The 24,085-nt window shown below is 53.9% G+C and overlaps 2 protein-coding genes across 3 annotated transcripts in view; one reads left to right on the forward strand and one right to left on the reverse strand.

Moving 5' to 3' along the window:
- TRPC4AP (transient receptor potential cation channel subfamily C member 4 associated protein) overlaps window positions 1–9,905 on the forward strand; it is a 36,932-nt gene extending 27,027 nt beyond the window's left edge. For both annotated transcript variants that reach the window (XM_086474978.1, XM_086474979.1), the window contains 9 exons: window positions 61–119; window positions 2,498–2,599; window positions 4,424–4,507; window positions 4,848–4,938; window positions 5,298–5,438; window positions 6,945–7,053; window positions 7,258–7,370; window positions 7,638–7,844; window positions 9,510–9,905. In XM_086474978.1, the coding sequence (XP_086331104.1) occupies window positions 61–119; window positions 2,498–2,599; window positions 4,424–4,507; window positions 4,848–4,938; window positions 5,298–5,438; window positions 6,945–7,053; window positions 7,258–7,370; window positions 7,638–7,844; window positions 9,510–9,647 (1,044 nt within the window). In that variant the 3' untranslated portion in view covers window positions 9,648–9,905. The remainder of the gene's footprint in view (window positions 1–60; window positions 120–2,497; window positions 2,600–4,423; window positions 4,508–4,847; window positions 4,939–5,297; window positions 5,439–6,944; window positions 7,054–7,257; window positions 7,371–7,637; window positions 7,845–9,509) is intronic.
- Window positions 9,906–11,635: 1,730 nt separating this feature from the next.
- The window catches only part of MYH7B (myosin heavy chain 7B), a 30,016-nt gene continuing 17,566 nt past the window's right edge, over window positions 11,636–24,085 (reverse strand). Inside the window, exons 21-42 of the mRNA XM_086474943.1 lie at window positions 23,602–23,725; window positions 22,949–23,085; window positions 22,247–22,502; window positions 21,431–21,673; window positions 20,868–21,044; window positions 20,390–20,535; window positions 19,699–19,789; window positions 18,716–19,105; window positions 18,148–18,274; window positions 17,543–17,661; window positions 17,095–17,291; window positions 16,541–16,890; window positions 15,890–16,014; window positions 15,469–15,584; window positions 15,148–15,340; window positions 14,860–15,063; window positions 14,612–14,737; window positions 14,271–14,441; window positions 13,847–13,951; window positions 13,348–13,443; window positions 13,040–13,177; window positions 11,636–11,818 (exon numbers count right to left, since the gene is read on the reverse strand). Of these exons, the coding sequence (XP_086331069.1) occupies window positions 11,636–11,818; window positions 13,040–13,177; window positions 13,348–13,443; window positions 13,847–13,951; window positions 14,271–14,441; window positions 14,612–14,737; window positions 14,860–15,063; window positions 15,148–15,340; window positions 15,469–15,584; window positions 15,890–16,014; window positions 16,541–16,890; window positions 17,095–17,291; window positions 17,543–17,661; window positions 18,148–18,274; window positions 18,716–19,105; window positions 19,699–19,789; window positions 20,390–20,535; window positions 20,868–21,044; window positions 21,431–21,673; window positions 22,247–22,502; window positions 22,949–23,085; window positions 23,602–23,725 (3,814 nt within the window). The remainder of the gene's footprint in view (window positions 11,819–13,039; window positions 13,178–13,347; window positions 13,444–13,846; window positions 13,952–14,270; window positions 14,442–14,611; window positions 14,738–14,859; window positions 15,064–15,147; window positions 15,341–15,468; window positions 15,585–15,889; window positions 16,015–16,540; window positions 16,891–17,094; window positions 17,292–17,542; window positions 17,662–18,147; window positions 18,275–18,715; window positions 19,106–19,698; window positions 19,790–20,389; window positions 20,536–20,867; window positions 21,045–21,430; window positions 21,674–22,246; window positions 22,503–22,948; window positions 23,086–23,601; window positions 23,726–24,085) is intronic.

Below are 24,085 nucleotides of genomic sequence, written 5' to 3' on the forward strand. Positions count from 1 at the left end.
AACTAATGATACACAAAAGTACTCAAGCAAAATATTTTTACCTTTCTTGTCTCTTTTTAGGACATTACTTTGAAGATACAGTTCTTGAGGCTTCTTCAGAGCTTCAGTGATCACCACGAGTGAGTATGAAAAGCTGTGGTAGGTTGTGCCTCGGCAGTATTGTTTGCCTGGCTGCAGTTGCGGTTACAGCGGGTGTTCCAGGCACAGCGCAGGCTCCGTGTGAAGGGAACATTGTCCTGTCCTTAAACTCAACTCAGACGTTTGCGTGCCTTTTGGTTCCTGCTGAGAGAAGGCCAAGGATACGCTCTCCAGCGGGCATGTCTTGGTATGTCTGTTGATCAAAAAATAGCCCATTTTGCTTCATGTTGAAACAAACTGAACCATTTATATGGTGAGTTAACGCTTTCTGGCTGAAGAAATAAGGAGGCAGCTTTCCTGATGCTGTTTATCTGTCTTCTCCCTGAGAGTTGGTAGTGAGCCAGCGTGCTCGCAAGAGCACACGTACCCTGTGGGGACATGTTCAGGTTTAATTCAGAGTGGAATGAGCATGAAACAAAGGCTTGGTTGGAAGATCAGGGCGAAAGACTGTGTGCCTCTGAAGAGGTTAATTAATACACTTGGCTTTATAAAAAGGCTGGGAAGACATGATTGCTGTTTAGATGGCAGCAATGGAGAAGACCCGATTAAACTAGATGGGGAAATGTTAGGGGAACAATTTTCTGTCAGCCATCGGGAAGCTAGGTTGGAGGTAGGAAGAAAGCTTCTCTTTGCCTTCAAAAGGCATACTCGAGTCTGCTGGAGTAGTTCAGGGGTGATGCGGTTTGCTTGGGGTTTTTTTTTAATGCTGTGCTGCTGATACAGAGGTACTTGTTGCTCTGTTCTGACTTGTAGAATCGTACCTTGCATTCTGTCGGTGTCCTATCGCTCTAATTCCGTCCTGCAAGATGGCGTCCCGTTCCTTACAAACATCTGCATTCGAGGCATATTGCACGTCTTGCCCTGCCTACCTACAGCCAGGGTGATCTTTTTGTGGGGATTTTATCTAGTGCTGGTAGATATGCATATTGGCAGTGTCAGCCTTTCTGATTGTGGAGTGTTAGCTTGAAGAATGGGGAGGTGCTGGACATACTGTAAACAGAAGGGGAAGGCTGACCTACTGTAAATCCTCCATGCAAGACATTGTTTGCCCAGGAATCACTCCAGGTTTTCCAGTAAAATCTCTTTAGATGGTGTTCCTGCATAAGTGGCTGCTACAAGGATCTCGGGCTTGTTTAAACAGAAAACAGTTTTCAGCTGTAGCATTTGAGCAAGCGGAATGTCTGCAATCTGGTTAGGGTTTTTAAACAAACAGTTACGTGAACTTTCTATGAAATCACAGATAAGCTGTGTTAGCTGAGGGCAAGATGAGAGCAAGTACTTAGATACTAATATTAACTTCAGTAAAATTGTGTATAAACCAGAACTGTATTGTGTGGAGAGAGGCTGTATTTTCATTAGAAACCTGTTGATGCAGATGAAAAGCAGCTTCACATGACAGCTTCAGTGGGCACTAATCTGGAAGTCAGTGTTTGAAGCAAGAAGGCATCCCCCTCGCCTTTCTGGTCTAATAATTTCTCTTCTGCGTAGTTGCTGTTTTGATGAATAGGTTCTCTTTGCACACCCTCACGCTCATCGCTGCATCCTATGCTCCCTGAGGTTTCCTGAAAGTAAATCTTTGCTGTGTGATTGAGTGCTTTGAAGTAGGAGGGCTGTAAGGGAGCATGCTGGCATCAGGCAGGGTGTCTGTCAAAGGGAGCCTCTGGACTACATTTCTACTTTGTCAAACTTATTCTGCCTTTAATTTAGTTTACAGATAAATTGATTGATTTTCATTATGAAAAGTTCAGTATTTGGTGAAGAATTTCATAAAGATTCCTTGTGTTTATATCCATTCCTGTTCTGTTTTCTACATTTCATTATGTTTTTCAGTATTTCCAGAGTAAACAGTTTGCTTAGAGTAATAAACTACCAGGATGACCGAGTACTACTTTTGCAGTTTCTGCTTTCTAACTGAGATTTATTGCTGATAAAGTGCATGGTCACTGTAAGGCAGGAAGGAAGCTGTGAAAAAGTTTGCTATTTAAGTCTTCTGAAATTCAGCAAAATATTGCTGAGGCTTTAAAAAAAACAAGTGTTCTCCTGAAGCAAATATTTACAAAACAAACCATAAGATCCTGAACAGGTCAGCAAAGAACCCCTATCTCAAAGCTGATCAGTGTTGAAATTTGCATTAGGGAAATTTTGGAGGAGGCTTACAAAGCAGCAGCTGGCTGGCCTGCCTTGGGGGCGTGCTGTGGTGGAGGGGAGAAGAGTATGAAGGGCTGTGGAGAGCCGGAGAGGTGAAAGCTGATTGTCTAGTCCTGCAGCCCTCATAGGTGCTTGGCTTTACTCTCTGTGGGATTGCACGTTTGTCTGCCCCTTGAACTCATCGTTTTTCTCCCCAACTGTCTTGCTTTAGGAACAAGTATCTCCTTTTGAACAGCCAAGAACTTAATGAGCTGAGTGCAATCTCCCATAAAGCCAACATCCCTGAAGTTGATGCAGTTGTCAACACAGACAGGTGAGTAGGGAGGGCTTAGGTCAGCAGCTTCTAGTGTTTTGCCAGTACTTAGGTTGGAAGTTCGATGTCACCTGTTTTGTTCAAAGTCCTTCTGTTCCGCCACACTTGGATTTCAGTGACATGTTTCAGCGGGAAGCGTCTGGGTTTGTACGGTACTCACGGTCATTAGCAAATCCAAAATGTGCTTGTGCTCAGAGTAAGGCGTTTTAAAAACAAAAGCAGCCTAAAATGGAGGGTTTGAGTTCATGGCACAGACTCCGTTGTGATGTGCTCGGTCTGCCTGTTTGTCTGGCCTCTGTCATACAGGCGGTGCAGACAGACCTGGGAAGTAAACTGGGGTCCCTCTAGTGCGTGGATGGCTGCTACTAACAAATCCTAGTTTTGAGATTCGGGAGCAGTCTGTGCACACGTAATGTCCATTTCCAGTCTGCATAAACAGATCTAAGTGTGTCTGCTCAGAGTCTTTATTTTAAGAGCAACTAATAACTAGAATAAGCTAAATTAGATTAACATGTTAAACTACTTACAGAATCTCTAGTGTTACATTTGAGTATCTGTTAAATTGACTATTTTGATTTAATGACCTCTTTCATACACAGTTCTGATGTACAAACCGCACCAGGTGAAGCATTCTTTGCAGAATTGAGTTGTCAGAATACTGCTGGGGTATCAGCAGAGCCTTGGTCCGCACAGAGCGGATTTACCTCACTTCAAAGGGAGTTCTCTAAGAGGATTTCTAGATTGTAATTATTACCATAATACTGTGCCTAATTGGGAAGAAATGGTGTCTGTATTACTCGTACTCCTTTCCTTCTAAGCACAGGTACCTTTGGCTTTGGTCGAAAAGGAGCGGGTATTTAGGGGGGAGCATTCACCCTGTTAGGGAGCACTGAAGGGAAGCGGATCAAGGGCGTCAACAGCTTTTTCCAACCTGCAAAGTTTCTCGTCTCTCCCAAGTGTCGGTGCGAACAGACAGTCACGCTGCAGGAAAACCCCTTCCTTCCCCCAAGGGCTTTGCCAGCCGGGTGTCGGCTGCCCGGCCAAGGTGCTGATACAGTACGTGGCCGCTGACCTGGTGCATCTGCCGAGTGTCGTGCTGGGGTGGGTTCTGAGTAGAAGAGTGCTGCTTGGAGCGTCTGATTCCCCCTCTGCAGCATGCTTTGTGTAGCCAGACATACAGCATTGCTCTCTTTCTGGCCTCTTGGTTTCGTTTTCACACGGAGCATTTTGTATCTGTGTGGCTTTTCTTGGTACATGAGATCAGGGCATTGCTTCTGCACAAGCTTGCTGTGGGTCGATGCTCCGCTGAAGGTGCTGTTTAATACAAGTAGTACTGCACTTCTACAGCCTCTCTAGTTTTACTGGTACATACAGAACAAGGCTGCCTCACGTAGCATCTAGGTTTCCATTTCAGCTGTGCCTCCTAAATGGAACCTGGAGCTTCCTTTATATTTGAGGAAAAAAAGACAAGTGTTTCTTTCATTCCTACACTCAGATGTGGTATATGGGTTTTTTCCTATTCTCTTAATTCCTACAAGGTGTAAATTGGTATTTTTGAAAGCATTAAAGTTTTGAGAGAAAATGAGTAATTTTTCTTTAGGATTTATTTGGAAGTCATGTTGGAGGTACTGCAGACGTTTACCAAAGGCGGTGAGAGCTCATCCACTGGTAGAAATAGTAACGGAAGTTAATATTTGTTCTGTATATTTAATAGTGGGATTTTGATCATTTAAAGCTCTGGAGAAGAGCCTGGATTCAGTGTTCTACAAGGTGCTGTGCTTGCCATCCCTTCCACTCACGCTGTGATTTCTTCACATGCTCTAGGAGTCTTGTCTGTGATGGGAAGAGAGGTTTATTGACCAGACTGCTTCAGGTCATGAAGAAGGAACCAGCTGAATCCTCCTTCAGGTGGGTTCACTTTGCACTGCAGTGTGCTGTTTTGAGTCGGCTGGGAGGTTGGTTTGTGTTCATAGAGCTTATAGCAGTTAAAAATCCTTGAAGCTCATAAGCTGTGAAGAGAGATGGGTTTGTTGCACTTGGCTACAGTGGCAGCGCGGGTGAGGGAGCGTGCCAATGCTTGCGTTGGACCTCACACCCAGTACAGTCAGTGATTTTTCTGCAGGGTCAACCGGTCTGACTCCAGCTTCAGATTAGGATAAAACAGATTAGGAAATTTAAATCGAATTATAGTTGTGATAAAATACTCCCCTTGCTTCAAAATTAAAACATCATCTCTTCTACTTCTCAGGTTTTGGCAAGCAAGGGCAGTTGAAAGTTTTCTGCGAGGCACCACCTCCTATGCAGACCAGATGTTCCTGCTAAAGAGAGGGCTCCTGGAGGTAATGGAGTGTATCTCAAGCTTCCTCTGTAATGTATCTCCGTAGCAATCAAGAAGGATTGAGCTGTAGTGAATTCAAAAGGGCCTGAAAATGTAGTGTTAAATATTCCCTGGGAATAGGGCAATTTTTGAAAAGCATTTGTGAATTCTGCTTGTGTCAACCAGGTGGGGAGTGGCCAGTTGTATAGCCTGCGTCAGCGGGAAGGTAACTTAACAGAAGACTGAACTGTTGTCTTTCGTTCTGTCATCTAAGAACTAAAGCTGCAGATAAATGTTTTAAATAGTGATTGAGTCAGAGACTAAGCTGTGCTGCTGGATTAGACTAAACTGTGGCAGTAACGTGTTTTCCTCCCATGCCAGCATATTCTCTACTGCATTGTTGATAGTGAGTGCAAATCACGAGATGTGCTTCAGAGTTACTTTGACCTTCTGGGAGAACTGATGAAATTCAATATTGATGCATTCAAAAGGTTCAACAAGTACATCAACACAGATGAGAAGGTAAATACTTGTAAAAGCTGTTGTCAGTGGGTCAAATTACACCCCTCCAACCAAACACCGCTCTAAAAAGCTCAGATTCGTTGGTGGAGCTTGGTGCACAATGACGCTGTGGAGTGAGCTGCCGGAGTCTCTTCTCAAGCGTGTATGTTGCTTCCCACACTCGTGTTTCCAGAAGTGCTCCCAGCTGTTCTGAGCCAGGAAGCACTGAGCTGTTCAGAAAACGTTGTCCTGCTACAGGATGAGGCAGGTCTAAGGTCAGGGCTCAAAGACAGGAGAACACTTCCTGAGAAGTCCCTGGATTTAGGCTGAGCTGATATTTGTCGGCATCGAGACGGGCTCCAGAAAGCTTCTACTGGAGCTTGGGGAGGGGGGGGTCTTCATGGAGATGACTTACAATATTCATTAATATTTGATACTGCCATTGAACTGTTGTTTGAACCGACAGACCTTTTAAGAAGCCACGGCTGATGTAATTGCCTATAAAACTTAGTTGCATGCGTAGATCAAGAATGGACGGCTCTGTGCAAAGGGCTCTCGTGCACTTTGTGCGTACAACATCAGCTGTTGGGTGCGTTTTGAATGACCTCATACTCCTGCTTCTGTTGCTGTAATTTTTCTCTGCTTGCTGTTAGGTCTGGCAGAGCCTGGAGAATAGCAGCGGAGATGTGTTTAAAAGAAAGGTGTATTTAATTCAGGTTGTTTCCTGGTAAACGAACCCACACGTTCTAGGGAATCTGTCTGTGTGCTTTGTGTGTGCTTCCTATTTATCCATCTGTATTTTTGTTAATTCTCATTCTGTACGAGTCCCTCGCTGTGTTCCTCCCTAGCCCTGCCTGCTTGGACAAAATAACTGCAGGAGGACATGGGGCTGCTGGGACTCCAGAGGCCAGCAGCCACGCTGGTTCCAAACAGACAGTGGGTGGGATCTTGGTCCCATTGAAGTGACACAGCTTCCAAAGAGACTCTAGTGGTGCCAGGACTCTGGTCTTTTTCTGTTCCGCAGTGGTTTTAAGGTACCTGCTATAGGATCCTTTGGCCAGCCCGCAGTGCCAGGACTGGATGGGGCAGGCCCAGGAGTGTTGTTAGGGATCACTAAAAGGTGATGCCCCTGACTGCTTTGGCATTCAGAACCCAGCTCTTGTTTCTGAAGGGAAGGGGGAAGCATCCACATCTGCGAAGCCTTGCGTTGGCAGAGTGCCTGTTTGAGGTGCTCGTGCTCAGAATTTAAGGTGGTTTCTCCCATAACCTTCAAAACCTGCACTCTTTGGGTGTCAGAAATCTGGACAACGCTTACTGTTGCCCTACTCGCCACACCCCCTTCGTAGCTTTTCCAGTGTGGGTTTGCTGACCTGTTCCCAGCAGTAACTGGTTTAGTACACCTCTTGGCCATACGCGTTCCGAAAAGGGTATGAAATGCTGTTCTGTCAGACCTCATCTATGAGTGTTTGGGGGTTTTTTTTTGGTGGGGGTTTTTTTAGTTTTACACTAAAAAGTATTTCTCTTTAGTTCCAGATATTTTTAAATCAGATCAACAGTTCACTGGTTGACTCAAACATGCTTGTTCGCTGCATTACGCTGTCCCTGGACCGGTTTGAGAATCAGTCTGATGCTAAAGGTAAAGAAGAAGAAATAGGGTGTATGTGTTTGGCAGTGATAAAGGTTATTTTAAGTTGGGACTTTGAAAATTTTGGTTTTAGACAGAGAAATGCTGCTCTGCAGGTTTGCTGCTACAGTCTGAGCACCAGTTCTTACTGCCATGTTACTTGGACCAATGTGTCTGAACTTTAAGCACTTGATTGTCTTTTTCCTCTTGCTGCAGTTGCAGAAGTCCTGTCAGAGTGCCGCCTGTTATCATATATGTCCCAGATGTCCATGAGAATGTCCTTCCTTTTCCGTCTCATTAATATTATTCATGTACAGACGCTTACCCAGGTAAAGAGCTGACACTGGCTTTGCAGTTATCTTGCTGATACTGTGTAGTGATGGAGTGGGCTGGGAGCAGGGAGGACCCTGGCTTCTCTTGAGGACACCCATGTATTTAATTCAGGTTGTTGAAGGGACCCATGTCCCTTCTTTCTTGGTAGAAGCATTTCCTCTGCATGCTTACCACAACCACGTTTTGTAAGGACATATGTACAACTGATACCTCCGTATTTTTTGTGGTGGTTGTTTGACCATCTGTGTCATTTTTCCTTTTAGGAAAACGTCAGTTGTTTGAACACAAGTTTAGTTATCCTAATGCTGGCCCGAAGGAAAGAAAAGCTACCTTTTTATCTGCGCACTTTGCAACAGATGGAATATACAGAAAAATACCCAGGCTTCATCCTGAATAACTTCCACAGTCTCCTGCGATTTTGGCAGCAGCATTACCTCAACAAGGATAAAGACAGCACCTGCTTAGAAAATGTATGTGAACCTCTTACCATGGCAAGAATCAGTTGTAGCAATATCTGCCTTACTCGTCACCTAGCAGAAATGGGAAGTGAGAGGCTGTGAAGGGATCAAGTTCTGCCCCCCCCAGCGTAACTTTCTGTGGTGCTTTTCACACCATCTTACCCAGTCAGGTCCCTTCTGCCAGCAGTCAGATCTGCCACAAGGTAGGCGCGGGGCTTCCCTGCGGACAACGCCTTGGGTCTTGGCTCTGGCACACAGAGGTGAGGCTTAGCAGTGCTGAGCGGGTGTGAAAGGCAGGCTGGCGAGATGGCCCTGCGCAGGGGTGGGGAGGGAGGATGGCACCCAGCTCCCAGACTGGTCATCGCCTTATCCAGACTGTCCCCGCTCTTCCTGGGGTGGCAGACAGTGCAGGAAAAGTATCTGGTGTGGCTGCTGGGAGACAGGGCAGCTGCCCTGGGAAAGCAGCCTGCACGTTTCCACTGGTCTGGGGTGCTGAGAAGGTGAAGAGGTGGCCTGTGATGAGCAGGCGGCTCCCTCGTAGGTGCCCTGGGAGGCTGAAGGGAGGCTGCACTGGTTTCTCCCTTGACTTTGCAGTGACCGGGTGGCAGATTTAATGGATTTTTAGTGTGTTCATGGAAAAGCCCTTCTCTGGTGTGCATGTCCGCTGCAGCACGCGGCCCCACGGCCGGGATGGGAGCACAGGCTGTCTGCTGCAGACGAGGTGGTGGAAGAGGAGCAGGATTCGGGCTTGGGAGCAGTTAAAATAAGGCGCTTCAGTTCCCCACGAGGGAGGCGTGTGATGGAGGGAGCCCCTGTGGGAGGGAGATGCTCGGCTCAGCTGGCGCGGTGCTGCTGGGGTCAGGGCTGGGCTGAGCCCCTCAGCCCCGGGCAGCGGCAGGTGACAGGGTCGGGGGGCTGCGGCACCCGGGCGCTGTGTCACAGTGTTGGCGTCCTGATGTGGCACATCCGAGGTACGCCGGGCTGCCGAGGGGGGATGCTGCTGGCACCGAAGCACTCTGCCAGCGCCGCGCTCCGGGGTTGCATCGTTGCACGCTGCGGTACTCGTGTCGTGGGCCGCTGGTGGGCAGAAATAAACAATTGTCTGGTGTGTAAAGGCTTTGAGTAATGGCACGATGTGGCGTAGGGCTGATGGCGAGGCCTTCTGGCCTTTGGAGAGGGATGCAGGAGGGATGCGAGCGGGGAGGGCGCCTTGTCTTGGGGTCCTCCCTAGGAGCGGGAGCTACTGCCAGCGTTGGCTTGATCTGCAGCACCGCAGCGTCCCGGTTTGTTTTGTTTGGGCTGGACAGAAAGGAGAGGTTTGGGCTTGTGTGTGCGTACTGCTGACGGGCAGCCCTGCCTGCTGGCCCGTGGGGGCTTGCTGGGGTGGTGGTCACCCTGTGCTGCCCTTGGCAGGGCTGTGGTTGCCGTAGGTGCTGGGAGTCCCTGCCTGTAGCTGGATGGCAGGAGGCCGGTTGGAGACGGGGTAGTGGGTTCTGCATCTGTCCTGCTGCTGCCTGCCCCCGGGCGGGGGGGCTGCAGGGTCAGTCAGTGCTGGGGCAGTCGGGCTGCGTAGGAAGCGATGTCCGGCTGTGTCTGCCGGATGCCTCTGGGATGTGCCTTCTGGTGCTCCCTGGTGCCTGCAGACGCGCTCACCAGCCTCTCCATCTCTTCCCACAGAGCTCCTGTATTAGTTTTACCTACTGGAAAGAGACTGTATCTATACTGCTCAGTCCAGACCGGACGTCCCCCTGTGCCATAGTTAGCTACATCGACGAGGCGTATATGGACATTGACAGAGACTTTTCTGAGGAGTAATTCTTCGCTCTGGCTTCTGACGGACAGCGCTCGGAGGGTACCTCGCAGCCCGTGGATTTTCAGGGATACGCTGTGTAGTGTGTGTGTGCGTGTGCAGCTTGGAACCGTGGAGCGTTACTGCATTGTCAAAACCCCAGCCCCCTCCCGGCCCCCATCTCTGATCTCTAACGGATGAGACTTCGAAAGCTCACTGGGCAACACATTCAGGGATGTATCTTCCGGCTGTTCTGGGATAAAAATAATCACCTGCAAAAACCAGCCTCTTTATTTTTATTTTTTCCGCTCTGCCAGTCCCTCGTGGCTGGCCAGAGCTGTCTTTGCTGACAGAGGAGGATACCCAGTATGTGCCAATTAGTTGTGGCTCGCTCATGGCTACCAGAATTAGCAAGTCAAAAAGCACAGCGATTGCCCTCCAAATGTGAGGTCCAAGGAGCCAGTCTGACCGGGACCCGACACGCCAGCCACGTGCAGAGCCACCATGAGGACTCCCTTCAGGCATAGCTCTTCTGTTGGGGTTTGGAACCCGGGGTTTAGGGTTGGTTAGAGTGTGAGTGTGTGCGTATGCGCGCGTGTGTGTGCGTGTGTGCTTTTGATTCCTGAGAGCCCTCGCTCCAGTCACCTCTTTACCATCTACTTTTGGATCATTTGGTACTGAATCTGTCTGTGCATTAGGAGACCACCTCTGCTCCGGCTGTCTTTCCTGCCGATCCTTCCCATCTGAAGGTGTTTTGCCATGCTGAGAACAACAGACACGTCTCAGCAGTGGTGGAATCGCAACAGGGGTTGGCTTTTTCACAGGGCACTAGCATTAAAATGTACTAATTTTTTTAACTTGCGGCTTGCCCCTTCTTGGGTGACTAATCCGGTTTTGAAATCCTTTTCAGGACCATTGCTCTTGATGCTAACCTGCTATGCCTGGAAGTCTTAAGTCAGTCTCTGCTTTCAGTCCTTAACATCAACACACACATTAATCTTGAAGTGCAATATTTACTGGAGATGTCAGTTTTTTCCTGGATCTGTTTTAATTGGAATGTGTTAAATGCTGGGAATAAACACTCCTGGTTGAAAGTAACTTTGTAGGGTATGTTGGGAAAGGGGGAATTGGGGTTTGGCCGTCCTGACTGCCAAACCTACCCGTGCCCTGCCTGCTAACTGATGTTGTGTTGCTCCAAGTCAGTCAGATTCCCAGGAATGAAATACAGTCTGAATTCCTGAGCCACTGCATTTAAGTCAAAAAATACGCATCTTGCAGCTCTAGCTAAAAGGAACCGGTTTTCTTTGAAACAGGCATCTGAATTTATTTTAAATTTTCTTAACTTATTTGCTGAGCTGACTTGACTTCAGCTCTGTCCAGGCTCTGGAGCGGGACCGGAGGCGAGGATGTCCCGGAGCTGTAGCCTTTTCTCTCTCATCATTGCCAGCAGAATGAACCCCCTCTGAGGCCCCTGCGCTGGGGCCTGGGGGCAGAACAAGGCTCCCAGCCCCGGGGGCAGACCTGCTCTCTGCAAGTCGCCCTCCCCATCTCGCACTTGGGGGTCCTGCTGTGACCTGCAGTCCGTGCTTCGCTTGCGGGGGGGTCAGAGCTGCTGAGCTTGCGCATAAACCTGGAGCCTTGCAGGGGCGCCTGGGGCTCCTCGTGCCCCTCCCTGGGGGCTGAATCCCCCAGGCAGACCCTGCCCCGCTCCAGTGGTTACCCTGGTGGCACCCCTTGTGTCAGGGAGCTCCTCGTTCCGGCGGCTGCAAGTCTCTTCTTCATCAGGTCCCCCCCACCCTGTGCCCTCCCTTCCCCTCACCTAATTTCTTTCCCATCTGTACTTTTTTGTTCTTGGGTATTTGTGTTTTTGGTGTATCTTTGCTTCTTCTTAACTGTAATAGATGTACACTTGAAATAAATGCTTCAAATTAAAAGGCTTTTAAGTTAAGGGATGCCTTTTCCCTAGTTAATTGGTGCATCCAGTGATTGCTGCTCTAACCCTGCGGAGCCTCACTTACAGCTCTGTGCTTGTGTCCCGGGCCCTTCGGGGCCGCTGTCCCTGGCTGGGGGCCTGCGTGGGACTGCGCTGCCATCGCTGCCGCCCGGGTCTCCTCCCCAGCGCGCCGACTGTTGGGTCCTCGCCTGCGAGAGGCAGCTCGGCTTCGCTTTGCAGGAGGCCACCGGCTGCGGTGGCCGTCTGCAGGGAAGGGCACAGGACAGAACCCCCCAGCAGCCCCTCCGAGGAGGGGGTGCGCTGGTGTCTGGGGGAAAGGCTCTGCCTGCAGCGGGCAGGGGCGTGAGCGTGCAGAGGGTCCCAGGCAAGTTTTAACTGGGGGCCGCCTTCCTGGGGGCTTGTCTGTCTGTGCCAGATGCCTCAAGAATCTCACTTTGAGAGGGACCAGCCAGCTCTGTCCTTCCTTCTTGGTTTGTCTTATTTATGGAGAGCACGGGGGGAAAGCGTCCTGCGTGGGGCCAGGGAGAGCGCTGCCTTCAGCGGAGGGTGCAGCAGGCTGCGCGCTGGGATGGGGGTGGAGGTGGGACCCCTGTCACTAACAAATACTTCTGGAAGTCTGCATGATCCCCAGGGATTGCTGAGGTTCGTGCTGCCCAGATTAATGCCAATTTACTAACTGCAAGTAAACTTATTAAATGGAAACTATTAAAGAAATCTATTTTAAAGAGACGAGTGGAGGTGTCTTTCTTCGCTGTCCCTTTGCCAAAGCCGTAACAACCCTCCCTCTGCCCTGCAGGACTGTGGTTAGGGGGTTTTATGTTCTCCCCGGCTCTAACAGTATCGGTGAGGTCTGTTCCACCCTCCAACCTCGCCCCTCAGCTCGGGTCCCCTGCAGCTGACAGGGTGCTGAAGAGGGAGAGGGATGAGGAAAGGGGCTCTTTTCCCAAAACCCACCCAAAGCCTGGAGCAAGCCTGGGTACTAGAGCAGGGAGAAGGGAGGCTTGTGCCTCTCTCCTGGCACTGCCTGGCTGTGAAAGATGTCCCCAAAGACCCCAGCCTCCCCGCCACCTCTCCAGCAGCAGAGCCCAAGGCGCTGGGTACCCCGTGACAGACACCACGCAGCAAGTCCTGGCAGATCGACGTTTATTCACCCGGTGCAGAGCTGGCAGCGGCTGTTGCAGCCATTTGCCTCCAACCTCCAGCAGGCACCCGGGGAGCGGGCAGGGCAGGCAGCTGGGCTCCTGCTACTCGTGCTGGAAAAAAAAACCAAAAGGGCTTCGGTGAGAGGCCGGGCCTGGAGGCTGGGAGGGCTCTGCCACCCTGCAGGTGCTGGCAATGGGGGCAGGGGAGGACAGCGGTGCCACGGCACGATGCAGCCAGGGGCTGGACAACTGCCCCTCTGGCTCCGGGGATGGCAGGAGCCCCCTGCCCTGCCTCGCCCTCCCCACGGCTGGGTGGGCTTACCTTGGAGGTGATGACCTCCCTGGTGCGGGCACGCAGCTTGTTGACCTGCGTCTCGGCGATGTCGGCACGTTCCTCGGCGTCGTCCAGCTCGTGCTGCACCTTGCGGTACTTGACCAGGTTGGAGTTGGCCTGCTGCTCCTGGGGGGCCACGGACAGCGTGAGGGGGTGGGTGGGTGGGGCACAGCCAGGACACGGGGCTACAAGCTCCCCACGTCAGTCTCGTGGCCCCTTTCCCCTGTAGCCACCCGGGGAAGGCCAGCACTGTCCTCTGCCCCAGGAGGAGGGCAGCGGTGGGGATGGACACTTACCGCCTCTTCAAACTGGCGCTTGTAGCTCTTGACCTTGCTCTGCAGCTTGTCGATCAGGTCCTGCATCCGTGTCAAGTTCTTCCGGTCTTCCTCAGCCTGCAAGTGCCCCAGGTCTGTTAGCAGGACGCCAGCAGCTCCCCCAGCTCAGGGTCCGGCTGCCCCCGTACCTTTATCCAGGAGTCCCAGTGGTGCCAGGGCCCTTCTCACGGAGAGCACCAACCTGCCCCACCAACCCCTGTCAGGGTCCATCCCCTGGTCCTCCCCCTTGCGTCCCAGCACCCAGCTCAGGAGCTGCTGGCAAACGGGCAGGAGGACACAGAGCAGGGGGTGGATGCTGTGCCAGGAAGAACCCTGTCCCACCCTTGTCAGTGTCTGCACGGAGCCCAGAACAAGCCCAGACTGGGCTTGCGGGGGTGTTACTGGGTCACACGAGAGGCTGAGCACAGGGAGAGCTGGGTCGAGTCCTGCTGGGCTGGAGTGGTGCCCGGTGCTGCCGTACCTGGTAGCTCAGCTCCTTGATCCTCCGTTCGTACTTGCGAATGCCCTTCTGGGCTTCGGCCATCTTCTTCTGCTCCATATCCAGCTCTCCCTCCAGCTCCCGCACCTGCGGGTGGATAGAGGCCAGCTCAGCACCCTGCTCCCTGGCGCCAGCACCAGCCCCAGCTGAGGTCAAATCACTTTCCCCAGATCAGAGGAGCCACAGCCAAGGTTAAGCCACCCCAAGCAAAGTCCTGGAGCCAGCCCCAGGCTTGCAGGGCCTCAGGGACTGTCCCTCACTGCCCATGGACCCCTGTGGTACGGACTGGCCCCAGAAGGATGGGACAGTGCAAGTGCCCAGCAGAGCCTGGTGCCACAGGGGCTGGGGCAGCACCAGGAGCCTGATCCTAGGTGGTACAGCCGGGGATCTGCCCCTGCCACCTCACCCTGGCCTCCAGCTTCTGGATCTGCTTCTTGCCCCCCTTGAGAGCAATCTGCTCCGCTTCATCCAGCCGCATCTGCAGGTCCTTGATGGTCTGCTCCATGTTCTTCTTCATCCGCTCCAGGTGCGCGCTCGTGTCCTGCTCCTTCTTCAGCTCCTCTGCCATCATGGCAGCCTGCAAAGCCAAGAGCACAGGGGCATCAACACAAGGCCAGGCAGCCCTTCCAGACATAGGGGCTCAATGGAGAAGCTCTGAGACCCTCCCGTCTCCTCCCACCCACCAGCCCCACAGGGTGCTGGACACCCTCGCTGAACCATACGGCACCGTCCCCACCGCACTCTTACATCCGTGATGGCCTTCTTCGCCTTCTCCTCAGCGTTGCGGCACTCCTGCACCGCGTCCTCCACCTCGCTGCTCAGCTGTGAGATGTCGGTCTCCAGCTTTTTCTTTTGGTTGATCAGGCCCGTGTTCTGTGGACAGAGCAGGGCGGTGCCACAGGGACTGGCCGTTCACTGTAGCCAGCGGCCCCACTGCCAGACGGGCTTCTGCTGCTCCAGTGCCAGCAGAGACCCAAGATCCGGTGGTCCCTCACCTGGGAGTGGAGCAGGTTGACCCTCTCGGTGGCCTCCAGCAGCTCCTGCTCTGCCAGCTTCCTGCTCCTCTCCGCCTGCTCCAGCGCTGCCCGCAGCTCCTCCACCTCCGCCAGCAGCAGGTTGTTGCGGCGCTCCAGGGCAGCTGCCTGCTCCTTCAGGTCATCGTTGTGGCGCTGAGTGTCATCCAACTCGATTTGCAGGTCCTGCCGGGCAGCGTGGGGTCAGTGGGGACAGGCGGGAGCTGGAGCTGGCAGCGGGGCCAGCACCGAGCCCATCGCCCGTCCAACCTTGATCTGGGCCTGGAGCTGGCGGCCCAGTTTCTGGAACTCGGCGGCCTGGCGGTTGGCGTGGCTCAGCTGGATCTCCATCTCGTTCAGGTCTCCCTCCATCTTCTTCCTCAGCCGGACAGCCTCGTTCTTGGCCCGGGCTTCCGCATCCAGCGTGGCCTGCATGGAGTCCATGGCGCGCTGGTGGTTGCGCCTGCGGGAGGGATGATGCATCAGCCCAGTCCCCCCTGGGGACAGCCAGTCTGGGGCATCCCTGTCAGGGCCACAGTACCAGCTCTGCCCCTGCCACAATGGCCCAGCCTCTCCCCTCTCCACACACACCTCAGGTTCTCAAACTCCTCGTCCTTCTCCGCCAGCTTCCTGTCTATATCAGCCTTGATCTGGTTCAGCTCCAGCTGGATGCGCAGAGTCTTGCTCTCCTCATGTTCCAGGGCACCCTAGAGACAGCAGCAGCCATGAGAAGGTGGCCCCCAGGGAGAGATCTCCTCAGCACCCCCCCCCAGCTTGGCCTTGCCCCCCAGCCCAGAGCTACGGGGTGCAGGGCAGGTGGAGCCACCCCAGTGCCTTGCTGTGGTTGCACACCCCCCCCATGAGGGGGGCGCCCAGGGGTCCCAGCCCAGCTCAGCACTATCACCCCGCCAGCGTGGTGTGGGTTGCTGCTCCAGCAGCCCCCAGCCACAGCTGCAGGGTGGGCCAGTGGCTCCTGAGGGCAGTGGGCACACAGTGGGAAACAAGGACCCACCTCAGCCTCCTCCAGAGCTGCCTGGATATCACTCTTCTCACTCTCCAGGGCTTTCTTCAGCTTCTCCAGCTCATGAATGGTTTTGCCACTCAGACTGATCTGGTCGGTCAGATCAGCGATTTCCTCTGGCAGGGACAGAAGGTGTTTGGTCAGGAATGAGTTTGTGGGGACAGCCCTGTGCAGGTGATTTCCCCATCCCCCTGCCAAGGCTCAGCTGATGTCCCCCCAGCCCCTTGGAGAGCAGCTGAGGTTGTGCTTGGGGACATTTCTGGGCCCTGCTGTGCTCCCCGGCAGTCTGGGTGAAGGAGAGGACACGGGAGAGGCATTAAGGACCCACAGAGACCTCCTTGTCCAAGAGGAACACCCCCAAGCCAGTGTCATGCCACAGCCATGGCAAAACATGCACCATTTCCAAACAGGAGCCAAGTGACACTGTCTGTCTGCCCAGAGTGGCCCCAGAAGCCAGGACACATGCTGGCTTCCTCACTGGGCTGCTGCAACCCTTCGAGGAGGAAATGGGCCAGGCTTGGCTGAGCAGCACGGTTTGCCCCCTGCCTACATGGGACCCCGGTCGCACCACATGGCTGAGGACAAGGGAGCCACAGGCTGCCCGTGAGAGAGTCCAAGGGGAGAGCTTGAGCCCAGTCCTACCCTGCAAGTTCTTATTCTCCCTCTTGAGGGTCTCCAGGTTGTCCAGGGACTCCTCATAGGCATTCTTGAGCTTGAAGAGCTCTGTGCTCAGGCTGCGTGACTCCTTCTGCGATGCCTCCAGCTCCGCCTGCGTCTCTTCATACTTCTGCTTCCACTCGGCCAGGATCCGGTCAAAGTTGCGCTGCTTCTTGTCCAGGGCAGCGCAGGCCGAGTTGGCACGCTCCAGGTCCACCGAGAGGTCCTCGATCTCTGTCTGCAGCCGGTGCTTGGTCTTTTCCAGCGAGGAGCACTTGGCGTGGGCAGCCTCCACTGCCTCCTCCGCCTCCTGCAGCCGGATGGCCAGCTTCTTCCTGCCGATGGCAGCAAGGGATGAGCGCTCCCAGCCCAAGTGTCGTCCCATCCCATTGCTCCGAGGAGGGGAGGCCACTGCCTGCCCAAACAGCCTCAAGTTTGGGCAGGAGGGTGCAGTCTCACCCTGGGGTCTGGGAAAGCCCCATCTTTGAACAGAAGAAGCCTGTCACCTGCAAGGAACAGCCTCCTGCTATGAGACTCACTTGGCTTCCTCCAGCTCCTCCGTCCTCTGGATGGCATCTGTCTCATATTTGGTTCTCCACTGGGCTACTTCCGCGTTGGCTTTGGACAAGTTCCTCTGGAGCTCGCTCTTGGCTTCCACCTCCTCCTCATACTGCTCCCGCAGCAGGTCACAGTCGTGCCGGGAGGCTTGCAGGGCATGGGCCAGGGCATTCTTGCTCTGAGGAAGAGAGAGATCGTGAGAGGAGCAGCTGGCCCCAGGCTCCAGGACACCGGCCACAGCACCGGGGCTGGGGGCAGCGGAAGGGAACTTTGTTTTTCCCAGGCTAAGAGCTGCCCTTGGGGCTCCTGTGGGCAGGGTATGTCCCACCTCCCCAGTCCAAGAATCTGGGCCACTGCCACAGTGGGACACATGTCCCAGTCCCCGAGACGTGTGTCACTCCGAGATCAGCCATGCCCTAGAAGGCTCACCTTGGTCTCTTCCTCCAGCTGCCTCTTGAGCTCCTCGATGTTCTGTGTGAACGAGGTCTTGCCGCGGCTCAGCTGGTTGATGAAGGACTCCTTCTCCTCCAGCAGCCGACTAAGCTCCCCTGGGTTCAGACAGAGCCAAAACAGCTACTTTGGGGCCTGAGGGCTGCAATCTGCATTAGCCCGCACCCCCCCAGAGCCTGTGGCCTTCAGCTGCATGGAGACCTCCAGCAGTCCCAGCCGTATCCCCACCCAGGCAGGCTGGGGCCCATGGGCAGAGCTGCACACCAGCAGCTAAAGGCAGGGAAGGCCCGCTAGGAACCCCTCCTTCTGACGCCTGAGATCACAGCACATCTCCCAGCACAACTGGCATCACCACAGAGGTCCTCTTCCTGGCCAAGCTATACAGCACCTCTGCAAGGCCTGAGCGGAGGCACAACCCAAACATCCCACTCCCCTCCACGCCAGACAAAGCTCCTGCTATTTTTTATTGGCCATGGGAGAATCAGGCCTGTCCGCCCGGCTGAACCACAGCTCCCCGACTCAGATGCCCCAGTGCAAGACCAGCCCCAGGCCATCCCTCGTCCCTGGCTGCCGCCCCCACCTACCGTTCTCAGTCTGCAGCCTGCCCCGCTGCGTGCTCACGTCGGTCAGTTGTCGCTGCAGCTCGTCCACTTTGGACTTGGCCTCGCTCAGCTGGTCCTCGTAGGTGCGACACAGCTTCTCAGCGTTGGCCTGCAGGCACCAAGCAAAGCCTCCGTCAGACCCACCCCTGCCTGGGCAGTACCGTTCTCCCAGGAGGAGCTGCTCAGCACCTGCAGCACTCTGGGACCTCGCTGCCCTGCTCCGCTGACCCCATGTGCACACAAGGCAGAGAGCAGGACCCTGCCAGAACTCTCGTGTCCCTGCTAAGCTAACAGCGGCTCTCTGCAGTCAGTCTCCCAGGAAATGCCTTGCTAGGTCTTCCCGACTTGACTAGGACAAGCAAAGCCTCCTGCAAGCACTGCCATAGTGACACAGGGACGAGGTACACCTGGTGAAAAAGTGGGACTTTGCCATGGCAAAGAGCTACCCAGGACAACATCCCATGGACGCGGCTGTGCTGAACACACGGCAAACAGTTGCACTGATTTTCACAGAAGAGCTGACCCTGCCCTGTTCAGAACCAGTGCCCACCTTGTTCTTGGTGAGATATTCGATGTTGGACGATAGGTCATCCACCTCCATCTTCATCTCGCTCTTCTCCTTCTCCAGCTTCTGCTTGACACGCTGCAGGTTGTCAATCTGCTCGCTCAGCTCCGCCACGCTGTCTGCGTGCTTCTTCCGCAGGGCAGCCGCCGTGGACTCGTGCTGCAGGGTTGCCTCCTCCAGGTCCCGCCGCAGCTTCAGGAACTCTGCTTCCCGCTTCTTGTTCATCTCCAGCTGCGTGGCCGTTGCCCCACCGGCCTCCTCCAGCCGCTCGCTCAGCTCCTCCAGCTCCCGTGACACTTCTGCCCGCTGCTTCTCCACCTTGGCTCTGGCAGCACGTTCAGCCTCCAGCTCCTCCTCCAGCTCCTCGATGCGGGCCTGGAAGAGACAGAATAAGGCAGTAACCTGGTGAAGCTCCGGCGTCTTCGCTCCCCGCAATGGAGCAAAGTGTCTCCTCTGACCCTGGGGTGAAACAGCCTGGAGCAAATACTGGGGCTGTTTTGGGATTCTCTGAGGGAAGCGTGCCTGGTGCTCCTTGGTAGCCCGTTTTGCAGAGCTCCTGCCCTCCTCTGTACCCTGCCATCAGGATCCAGGCTGATAATAGCCTCCCTTCAGTGGGAAGCCTCCATACAAACGGTCTGAACCTGGGGTCCTGTCTTTGCTGGGAAGAAGCCAAACATACTCGATTTGGATCTTCAGAGTTTGGGCACCAGATTTAAGGTTTTAGACTAAGCAGAGAATTGCATCCTAGAAGCTGTTCCTCATGCTGGTGCTAGCATTCACCTCAATAGTTCATCCTTTAATTTTCAGTCCATCACATTTTGGCAGAGGGCTTTGCTTTTGCTAACAACGCCCTTTTCATCACTCCTGCCAAGGAGATGCCCCTGTGCTCAGAGAGGGATCCCCCAGCACGTTACATCTGATGGAAATTTAGGACTCCTGGGCTGTGAGAACAGTTCTTCCTACCATACCTGGAGCTCCTTGATCTTCTTCTGCAGCTGGGCCTCAGTCACTTGCCCATCTTCAATCCTTGAATTCAGCTGGCTGACTTCAAAGTCTTTCCTGTGTAGAAAGAAGGCAGAGCCTCTGGTCAGACAAACACTGTCCTGCCAAGTCCCCCTGGCTCCTGAAGCCTAAGGAGGATTGTTCCCTGCACTCTAACACCCAGGTCCAGAGGACAAACCAACCCACCCAGGAAAGGGACTGCAGGGGTAAGAAGCAGCGGATGGACTGCTCTGAGGGAGGGCTGGAGTGGCCAAACCAGCAGACAACCTGGCTCTGAGGTTCTCCCTATGAGGTCCCTAGGTGTTGTTCTCCACTTCCCCAATAAGAATGGGACACGAGTGATGAAAACTGTACTTATAGCTGAGGCCCCAACTCTGTGTTAGGTTCCTGCCAGGCAAGTCTCTCCTCTCCAACTCCATGTACAGAGGAAGGTCTACAGCACCCTGATCTACTGGTCTGTGCAGCTGGCGAGCTCCTCAGCATCTCTGCACAGTGCCCAGGAAAACCAAGCCCTCATTTTGCCTGGACTGATCACACCAGCAGCGCTCAAAGCCACATCCCAGCAGCCCCTGCAGAGGCCACACGTCCACTTGATTTAGAGGTGGGCGCTGGCCTGGCAGAGTAAGCACACAACCCAGATACATATCACACACTCACTTTTTGAGTTTCTCCTCCAGCTGCTGTTTGTCATTCTCCAGATCCATTACAGACTCTTGTGTCAACTTCAGGTCTCCTTCAAGCTTCCTCTTTGCTCTTTCCAGGTCCATGCGGACTTTCTTTTCTTGTTCAAGAGAGCTTTCCAGCTGGAGAATGAAGGGAGACAGGCTAGGGAGGGAAGGGACCCTCTGTAGCCCCAACCTTCCCGTGTTCATTGCTGTGGGAACTTCACCCAGCCCTGAGAGCCAGAGCTGTTTCAAACCCATTCCCTCAGCCCAGCACTGCTCTCCATGAGGCACTCTAGACCACTACTTGGTTCAGTGGTAGGTTGTCAATGAGGTTATTCATCAACTGGCCATATTAAATGGGATCTGATAACGATCCCCCGCTCAAGGCCCCACTCAGGGCCAGCCTTTGGGCTCCCCTGGAGGTGAGACTCAAACCTCTCTCACTTCACTGTCACTGGCCTGTGACTCACATCATCCACTTGCTGCTCCAGTTTGACCTTGGCTTTGGTCAGTGTGTTGACCTTGTCTTCCTCAGCCTGCAGGTCATCCAGGGCCTGCTGATGGGCCTCTTGCAGTGCCTTCTTCTCTTTCGTCAGCTTGGCAATGATCTCATCCAGAGCAGCCATCTCTTCAATCAGGTTTTTAACCTACATCAGTGAGGTAAAAAATCAAGTGCAACTTCTCAGGAACAGGAGAAGCAAAGATAATACAGCAGCCTGACCCATGAAAGGCAGGAGCCCACGATCAACAGCAGCTTGGCACTGCAGCAGCAGTCAGCCCCTCCCCCTTGGCCAGGCTGGTTCCACCAGGTAGTTTGTCCCACGTTACTTGCCATTGCACAGAACTTTTGCCCATACCACTCCTGTCCTATGAGGCAGGACACCAGAGGGTTCTGCCCTCTCCTTTTTGCGCTCTTCCTTGCCCCAGCTCCCACACACCAGCACCCTGTGTCGCTGACGTTCCTCTTTGGTGCCCCCACAAGCACTGAGGCCCCAGGGTAATGCGGCTGTACTCTGCAGGGAGGGTCAGTTACCTTGTTCTCCGTGGCATGCTTCTCCTTCTCCACTTTGGCCAGCGTGATCTCTAGGTCATCGATGTCCTTCTTCAGCTCTGCACACTCATCCTCCAGCTTGCGTCTCTTGGCTGTGAGGTCTGAGTTCATCTCCTCCTCATCCTCCAGACGCTCTGTCAGCTCCTTCACCTTGGCCTCCAGCTGGATCTTGGACTTGATCAGCAGGTCGCAGCGTTCCTCTGCATCTGCCAGGTTGTCTTGCTCCTGGGAAAGGCACAGGAGAGACAGTGCTCGTCCATTGTCCCAGGCACATACCAGCAAGCTGTCAGCCATGCTATCCTGGCTCAAAGCTGAACCTCTCCTGGTGGAAGGGGCAGAGCAAGCCCGAGGTGCTCAGGTGTACAAAAAAAGACAGCTCCAGTCACTGTCCGTTTTCAAAGCCCACGGAACTAACACTGACCAGGGCCAAAGAGCTAACAGCAACTAAACCTTGCCAGAGGAAGGAAACAGTGGACTGACACTGTCCTGGCATGGAACCAGCACAGATTAGCCACAGTTGCCGGGCAAACACTGGCATCCCTCCCACCCTCTTGTGAGGAGATCACCCTTTCCAGAGCCAAGGGAGCATGAATCCCCACGGCAGCCTTGAGATGGCAAGTCTGCGACATTGCTTCAGGTTTGCACTGAGTCTAACGTTGCATTTCAAACAGATTGTGGCAATAAGGGGGCCTCAGAACTGCCAGAGGCTGAAGGAGGGATCTAGCACAGTCTGCTCCTTCTTCTACCCATGGGCCCTGCGCTACCTTTACACTTCCAGAGACAGGGTGAGGTACTCACTGCCTGCAGCTGGAGAGCCAGGTCATTCTTCTCCTGGATCATGGAGACTTGCTTCTCTTCCAGCTCCTTCCTCTTAGCCTCAGACTTCTCCAGAGCCTCTTTCAGCTTCTGGAATTCCTCCTTCAGGTTGGACATTTCCTTCTCAGTCTGAGCAGACTTGAGTAAAGGCTTGATCTTGAAGAACAGCTTCATCCAGGACCAGTTCTTGACAGCATTGAAGGCCCGGATGTTCCACTGAATGGTATAGAGGGCTTCCCTGGAGGGATACAAGTGCAGCATCATCATGGGTGTAAATTCCCCACCTCCCATTCACTGCAGCAGAGACCTGGCTTTTGTAGGCCTGGGCATGGCTCTGTTCTTCACCAGGAGGGCAACTGGCAGCATGTTGCATGAATGGCACATTGTCTGCCCACTGTAATGGCCCTAGTGGGATGGGTGGTGTGGCCTGGCTGTCAGGTCTCCTCACTCTACATATCTCTGAATCTTCCAGTGGAAACCAAAGGCTCCCAACCACCTAGATACACTGACCCTCCCTACCAGGCCCATGTCAGACTTCTCGCAGAGCCGTCTTCATCTCTTCAGGACAGGGCCTCACCCAGACACTGCCAGCCATAGGCAAGCCCCACAGTTCAAACCCACTGAAATGTGCAGAAGGAACAAGAGGAGATGTTCACAAGGTTCTACCTTCCCCCACAACTCTACCTCCTGCTGATGATCTTCTGATACTCAATACGCATGAGGTGCCCACGGATTCTGGCCTGCAGCATGGTCAGGATCTTGGCCAGACGCTCATCTCGCATCTCTTCCAGGAAGCCCAACAAACCAGCCTTGAAAAACACCTGCAGGCAAGAGGGTGAGAACAGAGTCAACAGCAGAGAGGACAGAGGGCTGAGGGGTAACAAAACCTGTCAGGCAGACCTGGGCCACATGCAGCCCAAAGCAGGGATACACAGAGCAGCGAGGGCTACGCACTGCAGGTTTAGGTGCCCTCCCTGCACGGGCGCACACCCACGCTCTGCCCTGGTTGGAGGTGCACCCACACGAGGCACAGGCACAGCTGAGCACCAAATCTCCCTGCCCTGCACTCAATCCCTCGCAGCCCCCAGCAGAGACTAGCTGCTGTGTTGGGTGGGATGAGGTCAGGCAGCAGTGACCTTCTGCTCAGACCTATTTCTTCCCAGTCTGCATCTTCCTCTGCCCTCCTCAATCCCTTCAAGGGCCACCTGCAGAGCGCAGGGTTTCAGCAGGACTGTGGCCAGGCACAGAGCAAGCTGGGAGAACGGAGAGCAAACTGGGATTGCAGGGAGACAGGAGGGGCAGTGTCTCCCTCCCACGGACCAGCTGCCTGGTCTCACCTTGGTATGACCAAACTTGTACTGCGAGTGGTCCAGCTCCAGGGAGCTCAGCAGCTTCTCTGTGGCTTTTCTGCTGTCCACAAACTTGTCATCTGGAATGGCTGCTGGATTCAGGATACGGTAGCTGCAGGGACAAAGCAGAGAACCCCAGCACAGAGCTGATGGCTCCGTCATCATCATCACTGTACCCCAGCCACACCAGCTCCCCCTGGAAGCACATTGCTGAAGCACAGGCTGGTGCTGTGTATGAACCAGGAGCTTCAGGGTGAAGTATGGGCTCTTCTGCAGAGCAGGCACCAGGGAACCATGTCAGATCTTAGTCCCTGAACACAAGACTGTGCAGGAGGAGGCCACTTGCCTCACCATGCCTGGTCAGGTCCAGGCCAAGCAGGGTGGATGAGGCCAGCTGGAGAAAGTTAAGGATCCCAGGGGCAGAGAGAAATCTGAGCAAGGATTGGAGGACCTGGGCCTTGTCACCATCCAC

The sequence above is a fragment of the Leptosomus discolor genome, chromosome 17 (assembly GCF_034619465.1).
Source record: "Leptosomus discolor isolate bLepDis1 chromosome 17, bLepDis1.hap2, whole genome shotgun sequence".
NCBI classification, from domain to species: domain Eukaryota; kingdom Metazoa; phylum Chordata; class Aves; order Leptosomiformes; family Leptosomidae; genus Leptosomus; species Leptosomus discolor.